Source organism: Procambarus clarkii, chromosome 89 (assembly GCF_040958095.1).
Source record: "Procambarus clarkii isolate CNS0578487 chromosome 89, FALCON_Pclarkii_2.0, whole genome shotgun sequence".
NCBI lineage: Eukaryota > Metazoa > Arthropoda > Malacostraca > Decapoda > Cambaridae > Procambarus > Procambarus clarkii.
The window spans coordinates 6,238,985-6,258,399 of NC_091238.1; the positions used below are offsets into that span (position 1 = coordinate 6,238,985).

Below are 19,415 nucleotides of genomic sequence, written 5' to 3' on the forward strand. Positions count from 1 at the left end.
TTATTACATATTTACTGCAAATGATATTACTTTATGATTTGTACTAATTTCTAATGACATACCTTCCTAAGATTAATTTTCTCCCTCTGCAGGGACTCTATCTGCTCCAGGTAGAACTGTTCACGTTCAGTAAGCGACTCCGCTTTCAGGGTCATTGTGGCCTGGCTCTTTGTGGAGATGTTTCTTGGTCGTTTATTCGCAGGCTCGTCATCATTCCTTTCTGCAGCTCGACGCTGACCATGCTCGTGCGACGGAATCTCATATTTTGCTGTAGACTCCTTTGGGAACTCGAAGTAACATTGATTGCCAGCATTTGCTGTTGGAGGCTTGAGACAGGTTTGAATACAGACATCACACACAACACGGGGGGACACAGGCACACCGTTGCTACTCTTCCGAGGGTAAATTTCAAATGTATCTAAAGTTCCTTCAGTGAGGGTTTTCGTGCGACATCTTTCAGGAAGCACATTCAATGTCTTGCTACTACTGTATTGGACGAGAGCAGCAGTCGATTGTGGCACCGTCTGTCTCCAATAATTGGCTATAATTAAACCATATGCTGCAAAGTTAAGCTGCATGGCCAAATCATCTCTGGCTTTGGACAGTGTAGCTGCCTTCTCTTCAGCCCTTCGACTTGCAGACTCTAACTTCTCAAGACGTCCCCGGTGGTCCTTCTCTAGGATCTGAAAAAAATAATGTTTAAAATCAACATGCCTAAAAAAATGTTAAATTGTAAATTGTTAAATGTTAAATTGTTAAATTGTTAAATAAATTTCAATTGCTACAATGATTTAAAAGTAGTTTCAAAACTAGTACAGAGTAATGCCGTCCAGTGTTTACAAATAAGCACGGTTTCCTGGACTATGAAACTGAAGACTGTACCCAACCTGTAAGTCTCTGACTCGCCGATGGAGCTCCCTGGAGATTTCCTGCTCCTGGGAGAGGGAGGCACTCAACAAGTTTTCCATTTCTCGTGCTGCCTCCATTTGTGACTCCAACCTATGGTCAGGGATGACTTTCATTAATATCACCGACTAATACATGACAAAACACCACCTTAGATTAGACAGACTTGTGTACCGTTACTACAGTATACATATATGTATGAAGCCCAAGGATACGTTAGTAGGGTAATGCAATTTCACCTTTGTTATCAATTAAAAAATTCCCATTAAACAGAATTTGTGTAAATTTTAAATTACGTAAAGCAACGTTTTATATTTTTCTGTAAAATACTGTAGGAGTATTTTATAAAAAATACTGAAAAATGTTGAGGATATATCCGAATAAAGGTGCATACCGTACTGAACCAACAGTGTTGTTGCTGGAGACATGATACATTCTGACAAGTGTTTCAATGAGGTTATAAGATTTTTAAATATTTTGAAAGGTCTTGTATCAAGACCATCTTGATACAAGAACTCTAATCTATTTCAAATTATTAACACGATATTGTTTCTCATTACAATCAAGAAATGGAAGTGCTGAGAAAGAAGATGAGGACTCAAGTTTGTATTTGACACTTACATAACCAGCCAACAGCACCTGCCGCGATTATACTGATATGCTCAGAGACCTGTACAGGTATGATCATCAGACATCACCAACCTGTCCTCTTACAAATTACGTCTCAATGGCCGAAAATGGACGTAATTTGAAAATTAAAAATAATTGAAAAAAAAAATTTGGATTTGTTTTCTTTTAAGTAGTTCTTCTAAGGTTCTCCTAACACTATGGAAAACCGTTAATTAAATGTTTCCTCTCCTAAGCTAACCGAGTAAGCCGGAGGACTCTGAAAACGGGACAGTACGTCACTTTCGTGAGCCGATTTCATTTCAAATTACGTCCATTTTTGGCCACAGCGCGCATACCAGCGAAAAGCGACGTCATTTTAAGAGGACGGTTTGATCAGTGACGTGCCACACCTCCGACACCATACGTAAAACACTACTTTTCATCCCTTATATTCATTAGGATAAGATAGGATAGGTTGGGTTAAGAGTATAGTGACGACGTAAAGGAGGGGGAGGGGAGGTTATGTAGCTTCCTGAGGTCTTTGACGGTATTCTTTATATTTAGTACTTTCCAGTCAGGTACAACTTCAGGTAAATTCCTCAGCGCTCGATACCATCCTCTAGTGCATCTATAATGCTCTCCACAAGAGCTGAGAGCTCTATAAATCTTCAATCTCTCAGGTCTATTCTTGCAAGTTATCACCGAGACGACCTCGGAAGGAGTAGGCTATTCGCATGAAATTTATGTGGTAGAGGGAAGAGCCAGATATGTGGAGTATATCCAAGTGGGTTCTGAGAGCTGTTCTTCCCAAGCCTGGCCCCTTGACTTCCAATAACTTGTCCCAGCAGGCTGTTGCTTGAAGCGGCCTGCAGGTCCACATGCCCACTTCGACGCAGTTGGTCCCGTGCATTTTGCAGGAATATGTCGAAGTTTCTCTCGATTACTTCCACTTTATACTGGCAATATTTCTTATGTATACCAAGATATGTAGTAGCCATGGACCTCTAATGTTCATACAGTGTTCTCTGACCGTTTCTATGGCATCTCTACTCTTTACCGGGTCTATTCTGTTTCCTACCGCATCTTTCAAAAGATATGATAGGAAATGCAGAATAAATCTGGTGCAGAGTATAGGGGGAGGGGTAAAAATGGATGGGGGGGGGGGAAGGAAGGAGTGATATGGGACATGGCAGATGCGTGTATGCTTAGGAGTGTCATACACGCACATATATGGGTATGACATGCCCGTGTTAACATGACCTGGAGTGCTACGTGTCAGCCACAAACTTGGCGTCCAAGTACTGGGTGCTGTGGCAGGTCTGAGTGGAATGTTTATATAAACATGTATATATAGGTCAATGTGCATATGACTTTTCTATATACAAGTTCACATGCAGAGCTGCATTTGATGGTTACGCACATGCCAGATTGCACGTTTGCAGAACGTGCTGTTGACAGATTTTGTCCCGAATTATTATATCAGTGATTATCACGCACGCACTAGTGCATGGGATACCTCTCCCTCCCTACCACCACCCCACACAAAACACCGATAAACCCATTACATACCAATTATTCTGATCGCCAGCAGCTTCTCCCCACCGGCCATTCCCTTAGCCCACCAAGACGCCAGGTCCTGCCGCGTTACTTTTACCGTGATTATACCAGTCAGTAATAACAAGGCTGTAATTACCAAGGCTGACCCATAATTACCCCGCTGGCCCCTGGGTTACTGCCGGGGGGGGGAGGGGGAAGTGTGTTATTAAGGAAAACAAAATAAGAGAACCCGGAAGCAGTGTTGACATAGACCACCACATTTATTATTCATAATAATATACCAATTCTAAAAGGAAAAAGATTATAGAACATTTCTTGAATTGCTACATGCAAGTTGCTTTATAAGGAATGCTGGAGTGTGTGATTTGTATGCGTGTGTTGTGTGTTGGTAGCCTCCTACCCCCTAGTGTAATGTACCTTGGTTCCCCGCCCCTGTTGTCCAATATACCGCGGTGCCCTCCTGCCCTACTAGTGTGTAAACAAGGCATCGAGTCTCACAGTCTTTGCTGGGTGTCGAGGTATGTCATGGCGGTCCTACTGGGTGCCGTCTCCTTTAACAACTTGATCCCGTTCTTCCTCTGGGGAGGAGTCGGAAGTGGAGACTGGTGTGCGGGGGTGAGCCTGGAGTCCCTGAGGCCGGCCAGGTGCGCTGGCAGCGGCTGCTGACCCGGCCTGAAGGTCTGGTTGAGCAGTAAGTGGAGAGTGTGGAGGTCCATGGCGGGCACCCCACGATCACGAGCGTTGACCCTCACCTCTGTTTCCTTCGAAGCTGCTGCTGCTATAGGTGCTGCTGCCACAGGTGCCGATATTCCAACGGTCCCGCCGCCCCAACACCCAGCCAGCCTTCCACACGCCTGCAGATCCCATCTCTGCTGTTCAAGAGAGGGTCGCGGGGGGTCGGCAAACACTTTGTTCTTTGGATATTTCCTAATTAGTATAATCTTTCAACTCGCCCTACAGCTTGTGTCAAACTTAGATCTAATAATCTTATCAAAATGCCACACAGCGTTAGGATATTCCTCAAGCCGTAGTCACAACAACAGCTCCACTTTCCTCGAGTTTTTTTAACGTCGCTGAATACTGTAAATCTTCAACGACATTATTTTGAAGAGGCAAAACTTTCAATTTACACCGAGTGCTAGAAGTTGTGTGTTCAGTAAAGCGTTATGAACAGTCAGAGCACCGTGGCCATCGTCGTGTGTATACCCCGAGGCAGCGCGGGAGCCGAGGCAGTGTGGACCTCGGCTAGCAGACAGCAACTGCCAGGCCAACTGCTGCTGCTGCTGCTGCTGCTGCTGCTCAAGTCGCCTACACAACTACGTCTTCCGACAAGCAGTAAGGCTGGAAATCGAGGCGCGGAGGGAGACGTCTTGAGCCCTAGCGGTGCTTGGCCTGGGAGGGGTAGGGGGGGTAATATTGCATGTGAGGAGTCACTGAAGGCGGTGCAAGGCAGGAAGGGCGAGCCCAACTGACCCTGTAATAACAACACCGACCTTGGTGTCCTGGCGTAAAGGAACGCCACTATATTGATTATACTTCTTAGAATATAGCCAGCAGATTCGAAGCGTAATTACGGACGGACTCCCACTAATCGCGGTACGCGGGTGGGAGTAGGCTACCGAGCTACGCGTGCAGGTGCGGTGAAGGTTGTGGTTTAGAGAGTGGGTGGGTGAGGGGCCCCCACCTTGCATCACCCCCACTCACAGTAATGGGTGAGCATCTACCACACGCGGCTACCAGTCACGCCGCCCGCCACAACACGTCAACATGGATAACCGTGAGGGATCATCTCTCCACGAAATAATATATTGGGAGGGAAAAAATTGCGAGATAAGACTCTTATAAACAAGATCATTTATCACGCCTATGGCTACAGTTGTACTAGTCTTGTCTAGTTGTATTTCTAGATTATCTATCGTTGTTGGGTCCAGCCTCTCAATCTTTGACGAATATGTTGTTATAGATTCAGCTACTCTGAACAAGTTCCAAGTAGCACGGGCTATGGTGAGCCCGTAGTGGATTTACCTCACACAGAAGCGGGGTTATAACTGTGTTCAACTGATTGACACACAGAACGCTGCGACACTTTCTTCTGTTCACTGACTCCTTTAGTCTTTTTGGGGGGGAGAGGTGTGTGGTGGGGGGGAGGGGAGGCCTTTTGTGGTGTGGAAGGAGGAGGGGGAGGGGGGAGTCATGTTCTAAAATCAAGATGATGTATTGAATTAACCATCACAAACCAACGCAAGACAAAACCCTTACACCAGCCAACCATGAAATAAAACTACCATAACAACATTAAATACAACAATGCAAAATCGAAAGAACATCGAGAATTCAAAATTATTGAGGAGAATTCGCAACAAATCCAAACACGGGCCTCCTGCCTCCGCCCAACGCCCCCGTGAGACACTGTACAAGCCACAACAACTCCCCTTGTATGAGGAACGCGAATCAAAATGACAAACAATACCAGATGTGCCCAGAGACCGAGGCCGTCAGGTTAACACAACCTACAGCAGGAGGAGAGACGACACGCAACATTCAACGACCCTACTGTAAACACACTTGAAACACACACACAAGCCCTCCACAGATCTCCAGTATCAGCTAATGATACCGGTAATGACTCCAAAGGGCCACCACTTACGGGGCTATTCATGCCCGTGCCACCTTTTGTGTGGCTTCATCTTCATCAATCATCAGCATTCAAGCGCCCCACCCCCAACGAACCATGATTGTGAACACAGTATAGCAAAGTCAAGAGACCTACTGTACGAGGACACTGACGAGGAACCTGTAGTATTCAACATGTGATAACACTCGCCCCCTGATTGCTACTTACAGTGTGTCTGTAGTTCGCAATACACAGCTGGAGGTAAACCTTACCCCCGTCCCTCCCCGCAGCTGGAGGTAAACCTTACCCCCGTCCCTCCCTGCAGCTGGAGGTAAACCTTACCCCCGTCCCTCCCCGCAGCTGGAGGTAAACCTTACCCCCGTCCCTCCCTGCAGCTGGAGGTGTTCCTTGCCCCCGTCCCTCCCTGCAGCTGGAGGTGTTCCTTGCCCCCGTCCCTCCCTGCAGCTGGAGGTGTTCCTTGCCCCGTCCCTCCCTGCAGCTGGAGGTGTTCCTTGCCCCCGTCCCTCCCTGCAGCTGGAGGTGTTCCTTGCCCCCGTCCCTCCCTGCAGCTGGAGGTGTTCCTTGCCCCCGTCCCTCCCTGCAGCTGGAGGTGTTCCTTGCCCCCGTCCCTCCCTGCAGCTGGAGGTGTTCCTTGCCCCCGTCCCTCCCTGCAGCTGGAGGTGTTCCTTGCCCCCGTCCCTCCCTGCAGCTGGAGGTGTTCCTTGCCCCCGTCCCTCCCTGCAGCTGGAGGTGTTCCTTGCCCCCGTCCCTCCCTGCAGCTGGAGGTGTTCCTTGCCCCGTCCCTCCCTGCAGCTGGAGGTAAACCTTACCCCCGTCCCTCCCCGCAGCTGGAGGTGTTCCTTGCCCCCGTCCCTCCCTGCAGCTGGAGGTAAACCTTACCCCCGTCCCTCCCCGCAGCTGGAGGTAAACCTTACCCCCGTCCCTCCCTGCAGCTGGGAGGTGTTCCTTGCCCCATGGAGACCAGAGCAAAACACTCACCTCTGCACCATAAGACGCGAGTCATTCTCCTCTTCCTCCAATTCACATTTTTCATCAAACACTTCCTGTCGCGCCCTCTCGGACACGGCCAGACGCTGCTTCAGGACGCGGATTTCCCCCTTCAGGGTCTCCTCTGCGTCTGTTCCTCGGCTGTGGAGCAAATTTGCAAAAAAAATATATTATCTTTTATAACTTCTTATCTATGCTTTAATATGAATCCCTTATATTTATTAGTACTTTTTCCAACAAATGGGCCTCACCCTGATCTGTATTTCCTCATTTGGTCCTTGATGGAGTCACACTCGAGCATTAGCTGATCCTTCTCACACTTGAGGTGTTCGATTTCCCCTTGGAGACACCGCTCGCCCTCCAAGATGCTGTCGTACTCCAGCTTGCTGAGACTCACCCGCTCCTCGTCCAGGGCATGCCCTCAGGTATTCGTCGCTCTCCTGAATCACAACGCAACAAGTTACTGGGGCATACATCACCTTCACTAATCCTCATCAATAAAGTGGCTTTGGTGGTACTGTCATTGATGGATTACTGTGTCAGCAAAATGACAAACTTGAAGAAACTAGAGTAATATTTGATATTAAAAACTGATATTAGTCAAATATTTCGTAACCAATGGTCTACGAAACACAGGATATTTATAATAAACCAATATTAAATACAATAAAAGGAATCATTAATCATCATGTAACAACTAGCTACACAACAGTACCAGTGTATGGAGCCACAGCTGCTACTCAAGGCTTCCAAAACAAAGACATAACCGGAAAGTGTGGGCCAAGCATTACCTGAAGGTCTTGGAGTCTGAGGTGCCTAAGGTCCCGGCCCTGTACCACAGCCCTTATGGCGGCCAGACGAGCCACAGCGCTCTCAAGGTCAACCTCGGCCCGCTCGATATCGCACTTGGATTTGCGGAGGTGAAGCTGGTGCTCGGACCCGGGCATCACCTGAGACTGGCCCAGCCAAGGACAGGTCAAACACATGCACAAGCCAACACTGCAAAGCTCATGTGTCTAGGAAAGCTTGAAGAGGGTATTTAATGCTCTGTTGAGCATGTGAAACTAGAATTAGCATCTGGGTGAACTGTAGTGGCAACAGTTAGCTGGAGAAATTACTAGTGAAATACTAAAGAGCTTAAGACTAGTGTTAAGAGAACAGAGTCAAGCTGAGCACTGTGTTGGGTCCGTTACTGAAGGTGGGTAGTGAAGAACAACACGCTCGGGCTCGCATACCTCCTCCTGCCATACTAACACACAGACACACACACACACACACACACACACACACACACACACACACACATACTGGTGTGTGGGTGTGTGTGTGTGTGTGTGTGTGTGTGTGTGTGTGTGTGTGTGTGTGTGTGTGTGTGTGTGTGTGTGTGTGTGTGTGTGTGTGTGTGTGTCACCCACTCACTCACAAGCGCGCGCGCACGCACACGTTTTGATTGTAAGGGAATTAACAAATCCATATATACAAAGTGCGTGCTAACACATTCCTGCCTAAGAAAGCTACGCTAACAGCCACCACCCCCCAACCTCCCACCCATACCCCCACAAAGAGGGAGCCGGTGGCCGAGCGGACAGCACGCTGGGCACGTGATCCTATGGTCCCGGGTTCGACCCCGGGCGCCGGCGAGAAACGATGGGCAGAGTTTCTTTCACCCTATGCCCCTATTACCTAGCAGTAAATAGATACCTGGGAGTTAAGTCAGCTGTCACGGGCTGCTTCCTGGGTGTGTGTGTGTGTGTGGTGTGTGTGTGTGTGTGTGTGTGTGTGTGTGTGTGTGTGTGTGTGTGTGTGTGTGTGTGTGTGTGTGTGTGTGTGTGTGTGTGTGTGTGTGTGTGTGAAGAACAAGTAAGTTAGTAAACAGTTGATTGACAGTTAAGAGGCGGGCCGAAAGAGCAGAGCTCGACCCCCGCAAGCACAACTAAGTGAATACAACTAAGTGAATACAACTAGGTGAATACACCCCCCCCACACACACACCCCTACACACCCCCCACCATATCACAACCCACGCACTAACCCACCACCTCCCCCCTCCCTAACTCACCACCGCCCACGCCCTAACACCCCCCCCCCTTTCCCTCACCGATCTCACTACCTGCCAAGCTATAGTTGACAAGGGATGAGGTGATGCACGCAGCAGCATGCAGGCAATGACCAAAGAGGTTACAGGACTCACCAGGTCGGTCTGTGTGGTGACGTGGACCAGCTCACACGACGTGTCGAAGATGCCAGACTCCTGGAAGCTGGTGGCAGCGTCCAGGGCGTTCACCATCTTCACGGCCCGGTGCTCCTGTTGGGGGAGTGACAACTTCCTCAAGTCTAACACATCAACCACTCGCTCAACACCTCACACACACACACACACACACACACACACACACACACACCCACACACACACACACACACACACACACATACATTACGTTCAAGGTGATATTTTATATCTTTCATATATGTGTCATATAGGATACAGCATTTAAGAACCACAGTACCTGGGGCGGGGAGGGACACAGTACCTGGACATGTTCGGGAGAGTCACTCTCGGCATCACTCAGGTCAGAGTGGATGGAGGGCGTCTTGCGGTGAACGAGTTCACTCTCGGTGCCCGAGGCCTCTGTGCGGGTCTCGTGGGCCTCGCCCAGGCTGGCCACCGCCTCCTGCAGCTCGCGGTTCTCCTCCGTCAGGTGCACCACCCGCTCCTGCAGCTGGCACAGGGTCGTGTCCAACAGACGCAGCTTCTGCAACCAATAACACCGCCACCACTGTGTCATCACCAGGATAAAGTACCACGCCACCACCACTACACACTCCACAAGGAGTGTATAGTGCTATATAGTCGTAATATATAGTATCCCCAGTGCTATATAGTCGTAATGGCTTGGCGCTTTCCTCTGAAAACTCCCTCCACAAGGCTAGGATACGAGCACAACCAACTAGGATAGACAACCCATCCTCCTAAAATGATAGTGCTTATGGCCACTGTTTGGTACAGAAAGTACACAAAAATTTAGCCCAAATGGTTACATGGAGACATAACTGAAGACCCTCGTCTGTTCAAAGCTACAAGTCTTAGGTCTAATATACACTATCTTAGGCTTAGTGTAGGACAATGTGCTGTACTAGGCCTAGGAATGTTCCAATTTTGTCTTGCATCTTAGACAATACAAAACATTGTTGACCACAACAGTTCATTTGTGTATATTGGACTAAATAGTTGCTGTAAGAACCTGGTAATGGGTACTTTTAGGGGGCTGTGTTGGGTGTGAGAACAATATGTGCATAGGTGACATACTTAACATAATAGATACCCTTAAAAAGATTCATAGAAAACACCGACCTTACCTAACCTTGTTAGTATCTTAAGATAAGCATCTTATTGCTTCGTAATTACAATTATTACCTAACCTATAATAGGTATAGGTTAAGTAATAATTGTAATTACGAAGCAATAAGATGCTTATCTTAAGATACTAACAAGGTTAGGTAAGGTCGGTGTTTTCTATGAATCTTTTTAGGGGTATCTATTATGTTTAGTATATCACCTATGCACGTAGTTAATAAGTCAATATTGACTTTACGAATTTGCGAGAACGGGTTGGAGAACAGGATTGACCGGGCTGGGATGGGTGTGAAGGATAGATGAAATTGTTTATGTAATAATCTAAGATGAGGTCTGATAAAGACCTTTTGTGCCCTCTGTAATGCTTTTGCGCTACCGCTCACAGGATGAGTATGGGGTGCACAATAAACTAGCCGCCTTCGGCGGCAACAATCAATCAAAATGGGGGTGGGAGAGGAGCTACGCCTAACCACACGAGGCACTCAGAGGCACACTTACAACCACTCACTCTGGTCTTGGTGAAGGGCTTGCTCGGAGGGTGGTAAACGAGGTGTAGTAGTTAGTGTGGCTTATCAACACTCGCTGGGAGAAGTGTTGTAACACGGCAACACTCTACACCAGTGTGTGCGTCTCGCCTCATAACCTGGCTCACATGGGGCAGGTGGGAGTAGTGGGGGGTGGTGGGCAAGGGGTTACCTTGTGATGGTTCACTTCACCAACGGCCCGGTCTCTGGCCAGGCCTCCCTGGTTGATGGTCTGCTCAACCAGAGTGTTGGGCGCGGCTGCTCCCAATCTGACGTATGAATCACAGCCTGGTTGATCTGGTATCCGTTGGTGGTGGTCATCGAATTTCTCTTTTGAACACAAAGGTCAGACAGTTAATTAATCCACTTATGTGTAGAGGGACTTGTTGAAGTCTTTGACTTATTGATGTAGACAGTTCTCTCTCAGCGTACCTGTTGCACCTCTGCTCTTCAACGGGGGTATTTTGCACATCCTGCCATGCCTTCTGGTCTTGTGTAGTGGTATTTCTGTGTGCAAATTTGGAACTTGTCCCTGTAATGTTTTTAATTGTTATAGATTCAGCTACTCTGAACAAGTTCCAAGTAGCACGGGCTATGGTGAGCCCGTAGCGGACTTACCAGGCACTGGAGCGATGTCCCTGATGGACTGTTTTTAATTGTAGCTTATGTCTCTATCCCGCCTGCGCTCTAGAGTATGTGTGTGAATGAGTATGAATGATTATGGGGTGAGAGTGGGCGGTGGGTGAGAGAGAGTGGGCGGGGGTGAGACACACACACAGGCGGTACTCACCGTGATAGTGTCCTAGCAGAACAGACTCCTGGGCGGCATGGGTCAGCCAGAGACTCCTGAAGGCGGGCAGCCAAGACGGTCAGGTCCCGCCCCAGGTCGCAGCCTAGTTCCTCCACGCCCATCCTGGTCTTGGGCGTAGCCAGAGTTGGGCTCATGGGCGAGTTACAGGCATGGTGGGTGTGGGTGGGCAGGGTGGCCACCCAGTCGAGAAGGGCAGCCAGGTGGTGGGCGGCTGAACACTCCTGCTCCCCGACGGCCTGGCACAGCTCGGCCAACCACGCTCGGCCTTCAGTCACCCGCGTCTGTCAAGACACAATGTGTCAACAATCCCCACACACATACACAATCCATGCACACAATCCACGCACTCAATCCACGTGGACGTCATGTGAGATGGGCTACTGTCACACCATCGTTACTAGGGCCAGACGCGCCCAAACACACACACACACACAATCCATGTCTTAAGAACATAAGAACAAAGGTAATTGCAGAAGGCCTATTGGCCCATACGAGGCAGCTCCTATCTATAACCACCCAATCCCATCTCATATACATGTCCAACCCACAATATACCTTTACGAGTACCTCAACCATGTGATCTAATCAACCAGAACAATACAATTATCTACAGTATCTGAAATATATCCGGGGATATGAACGCTTGCTATGCCAGCAGCTGGTGCATGCAAGGAGGGCTTGCTACCTCTCACCAGCTGTGGGTGTAGGCGCCTCTACTCTCCTCGACATTGGCTAGGCCGTCAACATTTACCACAAAACCTTTAATGAACCTTAAGTTCATTAAAAACTAATTTGTTTACCTTTTCGTATAATGACCAAGACTCCACACACACATCAACCACTACTACCAGACAATTTGCCAATTTGGTAACAACTTTTCCATTCCAACAGCTGACATGTTTATTATATAAGTCACGTGGTTGTTCACCCCTCTGACAATAACTCTGCTCCCCAGCAGTGAAGGTCAGCAGAGGGTACGTACGTGTACACACACACACACACACACACACACACACACACACACACACACACACACACACACACACACACGAGGCCATTGACACCATAAAGTATCACGCTAAAATATACATCCCGATCGACTTATGGATTAGCGTAGTGACCGCCACCAGGCGCTGGCACTGTCCTCAACACTACCCTCACGGTTCTCGCACTTTCTTATAGTCAATATTGACTTATTTAATAAGTGCATGTGTGACATACAAATTTATTGTGAATATTTCACAATAAATTTATTGTGAATGTGTGGTGGGTGTGTGATTATATATATATATATATATATATATATATATATATATATATATATATATATATATATATATATATATATATATATATATATATATATATATATATATATATATAATCACACACACTGACAGGATATGTGGAAGCTAGTCATATTTGCATTTCACCTTTGTAAATGCACATTAATGACACTATGGAAGAGATACAGCGAACACTTTATGTAGAGCAGACGTAAATCTGTATCTATGTATTTATGTCTAGGTTAAATTAGCATTTTAAAAGCACTACAACCATCTTCTGTGACTGTTCAATAAACCCTTGAACTATATGTTTAACAGATCTCTCACCCTGTCCATGGAGGACAAGGAAATGTATATATGATGTTTAGCATTGTAAATGTGCGGCCACGTCTATGGTAGAAAAAAAATTGCTATCCTACCTCCCTCCTCACCTATTTATCTCTCCACCTATCTCGTCAGCTCCTACATACTTCCACAGTTCATATCTATCTCCTCCCCCGTGTCCCGCCTACCTCATAACTATTAGCTTTCGTTCCAGCCGATCTTGGCACTTTCTTTTTTTTATTATTTTCTACCACAGACGTGGCCAGACATTTACAATGCTAACCAGCATATATACATTTTCTTCTGTCCGCCATGGACAGGGTTAGAGAAGTGTTAAACATAGAGTTCAAGGGTTTATTGAACACTCAACCACAGAAGGTGATTCGGTGCTTTTAAAATGCTAAGCTAATCCTACATACGTAAATGCATAGATACACAGATTTACGTATGTCCTACATAAAGTGTTAGATGTGTCTTTTACATAGTGTCATTAATGTACATTCACAAAGGTGAAATGTAATTCTGATCAGCTTCCATATATACTTTATACCCATACATATACATACACACACACACATACATATATACACACACACACACACACACACACACACACACACACACACACACACACACACACACACACACACACATTTGTCTCATTTACCCTGACAGGGCACTAACAGGTATTCCCGCAGTATCCACAGTTCGGGTGAACCGGGTTATGTTGGAGCAGGAGTCCATTGTTACGTACACCACCTCCGCACTACAGTCCACCACAAGGATACACACACACCTCGCTGTTTACACACAAGTCTGCTTATTTAGCACTCTAGGCTCATAAACTAGGGTGAGAGTGAGGGCGGTCATCTACCATACACACACACATTAACAGTGTCTGGGTCGACTCCCTGCCGTCATAGGGAATACTATGATTTATTTATACAAGCTTCAGCAGAAAAATACAACATTTTGCCTTGTTAGCCCCAGTTAGATTATGCAGTTTAATCTTCGTTCTATACAATGGACAAATTCCCTTGAATGCGTATATGAGATGAAGTTAACCTCAGGAATTTGAAACTTTCTTATGAAGGTAGACTAGATATGATCAATTTACAATCTCTACAGAGACGAAGAGCAAGGGGGGCGACATGATTTACATATATACATGAAAAAGAATGTAAGAAAGAGGATATAAATAAGGTTTTAAATATATAAACAATAAAACACGAATAACAATGGATATTAACTGAAATATGTTAGATTTAATAAAGACCTGGCGTACAGTGTGATTTAGAAATAGAGTTGATTTATAGAAAAAAATTCAGGTAAAATAATAGACGCAAGATCGATGGAGTGTTTCAGGCGTAGGTTAGACATATATATGAATGCGTTTGGGTTGATGTAAATAGAAGCTGCCTCGTATGGACCAATAGGCCTATTTTGCAACAATAAATCCAACACTAAAAGCAACGGTAATCAAATCTAATCAACACCTGGAGACTGTGACGAAACAATCTATTACCTTATAATCGTTGGAGATATCCAGTCCGGAGTCTATTGAGAGCGGCAGCGACAAGTCCTCATTGGTGACTGCTAGACTGACGTCATCCAGTTCAGTGGCTGTTGATTGGTCGCAAGTCTCCACCGGTGGTACATCCACTTCCGATCCCTGTAGACACCCCAAGTGGCCATTAGTATACAACAACACACAGAGTAAAGACTTTCTTTGTGACGAAGAAAGGTGTAAGAGGGTGTGGTCTTACAGGTGAGTGACAGGTGTGGGTAAAAGTGACAAAACTGTCACTCATATTGGACAAAGTCCGCCGCGGCGACCACGTTGTTGGTCAGTCACTTCCACACAGTACACAGGATGTACACCTTAAGTACACCATACCCAGCAGATAGGCTAGATACAAATTTAGGGCTATCATCAAATTTGCATATTTCTAATACTAAACATTAAAGAACATTTGTAAGTTTTACTGACAGTTTCAACTTGTCTGCACGAAGGCCAGACCTCCGTGATTATCAATAAGTGCGAGTCAGCACGTGCACTATAATGCACGTGACGACATTACGTGCACCTCCTATAATGAGGGAAGCCGCTATCACCCGTTCCTGTATCACCCAGGACTCCTTGCTACTGTAATATATGGACACTCGCTCCCTCATACCACCACCTTAATAATTACTCAAATGAACCGAGCTCTGCGTCGACACCTTAAGGGAGTAGAGAGTTCTGTAATAATAGGTATTTGTATGGTCAGCATAGTAATCGGACCAGGCAATGTGATGTAGTAATTGCGCGAATTCGCCTTGGCTATAGACACATCTGGCAGGTTAGTGAGGCTGAGCCACTACCAGAATATTCAGATTGTAAACTCTGTGATAAACCTTTAATGCATTCACTAGAACACTATATTGATGAATGTGAAACCGTAAAGGACTTTAGACCTCCTGGCCTATTGTACCACCAACTGTGTAACTATTTTATTGACTCAGGTGTTCTGGACGACATCCTAACAATTTACCCAAAATTTGCTTGTCCATTTTAAAGAATGAAGAACAATTTCTATTTATATTCTAAGCTGTATCACTTATGAACCCATCCCTGCCCTTGTGTGGCAGTGCACAATAGAAAGTTGTTTTCACATATCCACACATTAAAACATTGATTGTAACCGTGATATATATGTGCTTCAGCCTACAGTTTAGACCTATTGTCTTATGTATGACCCTCTGTCCTGCGTGACAGTGAATACTAGCATTATCCTCAATTTAATAAGACTATCAAAATCCTCAGATTAGGCAAAATTGTAATTAATTTTGTCAATAAAGATGTTAATAATAATAAGGGAGGGAGAGGGTGTGAGAGACGGAGAGAAAATTACCTACTATGATCTTTGTAGAAGTCACCAAATAAAAAATGACGCTGCCACCACTCTTGAGTTTTAAACTGCGGGTGTTTAAACCCACCACCAACACCTGTTATAAAGCACGTCCAGGCAAAACAATAATGGAGGCCACGCTAACAACGTCCCCCCCCCCCCCCACACACAAAACAATAGTGGTGTCCTTGGTTGTGGTGACAACCAGCCCTCGCCACGCAACAACGACAGGTGTATAACGTCAGGTGTGTACCGTGTTGGAGAGTGAGGGCAGTGTCCACATGTGTCACACCACTGGGCAACGTGGCCGGCCGAGCGGACAGCACGCTGGATACATAAATGCAAACAAAGCCGTCATGATTAGGTCAAGATGTACAGGTTTCAAGACGTAAATGAATCCTGGGCCGGGAAATCTACTATCACGGTCCACGCACACAAAGCTGCGCAGGGAAACAAATGAAGGCACACAGGAAGCCGGGAAAAAAAGATAACCCACAGTGGGGGGAAAAAAAACCAAGAGAAACATAACGAGCAATAGAGAGCAAGACCTGATACATATACACAATTAACGGAAGTGACAGGAGAACGAGGTAAGAGACTTAGAGAGCAAGAGGGCTAAGACCTGGCAGGTTGCCCATCAGACAATGGTACATACCTGCCAAGTACTTCCCTTCACACCTGACCTGTGTTTCCTCGGGGTGAAGGGCCCCTCGACACGCTGACCTCTGACCCCCCCCCCCCACCAGGAGACGCATGAAGGGCATGGCAATGTTGCCCTCACTGACAAAAACTCGCCCAAACTGCCACATGGGGAGCGGCTGCCTTCAACAAGCAGCTATCACATACTAAGAGTACTACCTCGTTGCCAAGCACGATAATTTTCTCCTCCACTCCACGTCAAGTCGAGCATCATAACCTGTTTTTTTCAAGTTGTTCTACTCCCGCAGCCTGGCCTGTGGCCGGCCATCCCTGGCGATTGGCTGGTTTGTGAGGCTGTCTTTTCGTAGCCCGAAGGCCCACACAGCCAGGCTGACCATGTATTAACTTCTCTGGACAGTAAAATCAATCAATGCTACCTAGGACTTGAAATTATCATTGTACTATGATCACGGTGTGGGGTAAGCAGGGGTTATAAAGCCCCCCCTCCCACCTCAAGGAGTGGTAGTTCTACATCACCACTGCTCTCCTAGTGTATAGGAGAGTATACTAGACTTCTGGGTATCTTTATATACGCCAGGTTGCGTGTTCCAGTGTTCCATGACCCACCTGTAGTGTATAGGAGAGTATACTAGACTTCTCGGTATCTTTATATACGCCAGGTTGCGTGTTCCAGTGTTCCATGACCCACCTGTAATGCAACAGTTACCTAACCCTGGTCATGGAGCAGCAAGGAACATATGAGAATAAACGTCATCTAAGAACGTCTAAATATATTTACGTGACGTTAAGCAGCCACTCGCCCCAAGCCGTCCACTCCCGTCGCTAGGGACGTGTTCCCAAGATGTTCCCATCTGTCGAGGACATCTCCTGCCCCCCCCCCCCCCCCCCCACACACACACACAAGAAGGGAGAGGGGGGGACATGATAGGAACGTATAAAATACTCAGGGGAACCGACAAAGTGGAAATAGATAAAATGTTCACACGGAATAGTAACAGAACGAGGGGACATGGGTGGAAGCTGGAAACTCAGACTGAGTCACAGATGTTAGGAAGTTTTCTTTTAGCGTGAGAGTAGTGGAAAAAATGGAATGTACTTAAGGAGTAGATTGTGGTAGCAAACTCTATTCATAATTTTAAAACTAGATATGATAGGGAAATAGGACAGGAGTCATTGTTGTAAACAAGCGATTGGCTAGAAAGGCGGGATCCAAGAGTCAATGCTCGATCCTGCAAGCACAAATAGGTGAGTACACACACTTGTGGTAGAGGAAAGAAAATAAGAAGAGGTTAATACATTACACAGCCGACGGTTTGAAAGGCAGGGTCCAAGAGCTAACAGCTCGATTTTGCAGGCACGAATAGTACACACACGTTCACACACGTACACACACGTTCACACACGTACACACGTTCACACACACGTACACACACACCAGGCGCCCCCCGCCTGCCTTCCAGCAAGACATGTTCCACTAACCTGTACCCTGTGTGTCGCTGGCAGATTACAACAGTTGTTGGGCGCTTGATACCTGTGTTACACAACACCACCTCCGTAACACACGGGTGCTAGTGGCAGACAACCTTCACCAGCACACACGGGTCACCATTAACCACCCTACCACCCCCGCCCTCTAACAGCTATGGCTAAGATACTCTGACACCATGAATATTACTGGACGTGTCGAGCCAGACCCCGGGTGTGGCCCACCAGCTCCGTGGGGGCACCATACTACGCTTGCTGCTGCTGCTACTGCTGCTGCTGCTGCTGCTGCAACTGCTACTGCTGCTGCAACTGCTACTGCTGCTGCTACTGCTACTGCTGCTACTACTGCTGCTGCTGCTGCTGCTACTGCTGCTGCTACTGCTGCTACTGCTGCTGCTACTGCTGCTGCTACTGCTACTGCTGCTACTGCTGCTGCTGCTGCTGCTGCTGCTGCTGCTACTGCTGCTGCTACTGCTGCTACTGCTGCTGCTGCTGCTGATGCTACTGCTGCTACTACTGCTGCTGCTGCTGCTGCTACTACTACTACTGCTGCTGCTGCTACTGCTGCTGCTACTGCTGCTGCTACTACTGCTGCTGCTGCTGCTACTACTGCTGCTGCTACTGCTGCTACTGCTGCTACTACTGCTGCTGCTGCTACTGCTGCTACTGCTGCTACTGCTGCTACTACTGCTGCTGCTGCTACTGCTGCTACTACTGCTGCTACTACTGCTGCTGCTGCTGCTGCTGCTGCTACTACTACTGCTGCTACTACTGCTGCTGCTGCTGCTACTACTGCTGCTGCTGCTGCTGCTACTACTGTTATAGTCCTCCAAGAACAGACTACCACAACACCTGCCTCTTCATCACTCTCCCCGTAGCCGCATCTCCGCTTAAACGTGTCAATAATTACTTCGCCAATCTGGTGTTGACTTAACGGAACTCAGAGAAGTTTTACCACCCGCCCATCAGGCTCCGCCCGGGCGCGCGCGCACACGTGTCACATGATTGGCTGTGGTTCCCGCCACCTTATCTTCTGGGGATTACACGCGGGATTAGTGTTTAAATCCATGTAAATCACCCACAGCGGGATTACAGGGGGCTTGAGGGGAATAAAACTATTATGACAGGTCCTCCACACCCACAACTAATCAGATTAGGTATTTTGTTTCCACCGTCAATTAGTTGTGTATACTGTATATCCGTCACAGTTTAGTTCATTTATTATGCACCCCATACCCATCTTGTGGGCGGTAGAGGAAAGGGTTACAGAGGCACATAATGGGCTCAGGGACTGAACCCCACAATTCATTTAGCTAAGCAAGTTACAGTCTTGATGAAGCTAGTTACAACATTCAATACACATCGTCACAACTATGGGTTCGAG

The 19,415-nt window shown here is 47.0% G+C and overlaps 1 protein-coding gene across 1 annotated transcript in view; it reads right to left on the reverse strand.

Annotated features, from left to right (window-relative positions):
* Positions 1-6,956: 6,956 nt before the first annotated feature.
* The window catches only part of LOC138359133 (titin homolog), a 290,896-nt gene continuing 278,437 nt past the window's right edge, over positions 6,957-19,415 (reverse strand). Inside the window, 5 exon segments of the mRNA XM_069317866.1 lie at positions 6,957-7,134; positions 8,886-8,999; positions 9,227-9,448; positions 11,365-11,666; positions 14,521-14,667. Of these exon segments, the coding sequence (XP_069173967.1) occupies positions 9,391-9,448; positions 11,365-11,666; positions 14,521-14,667 (507 nt within the window). The 3' untranslated portion in view covers positions 6,957-7,134; positions 8,886-8,999; positions 9,227-9,390.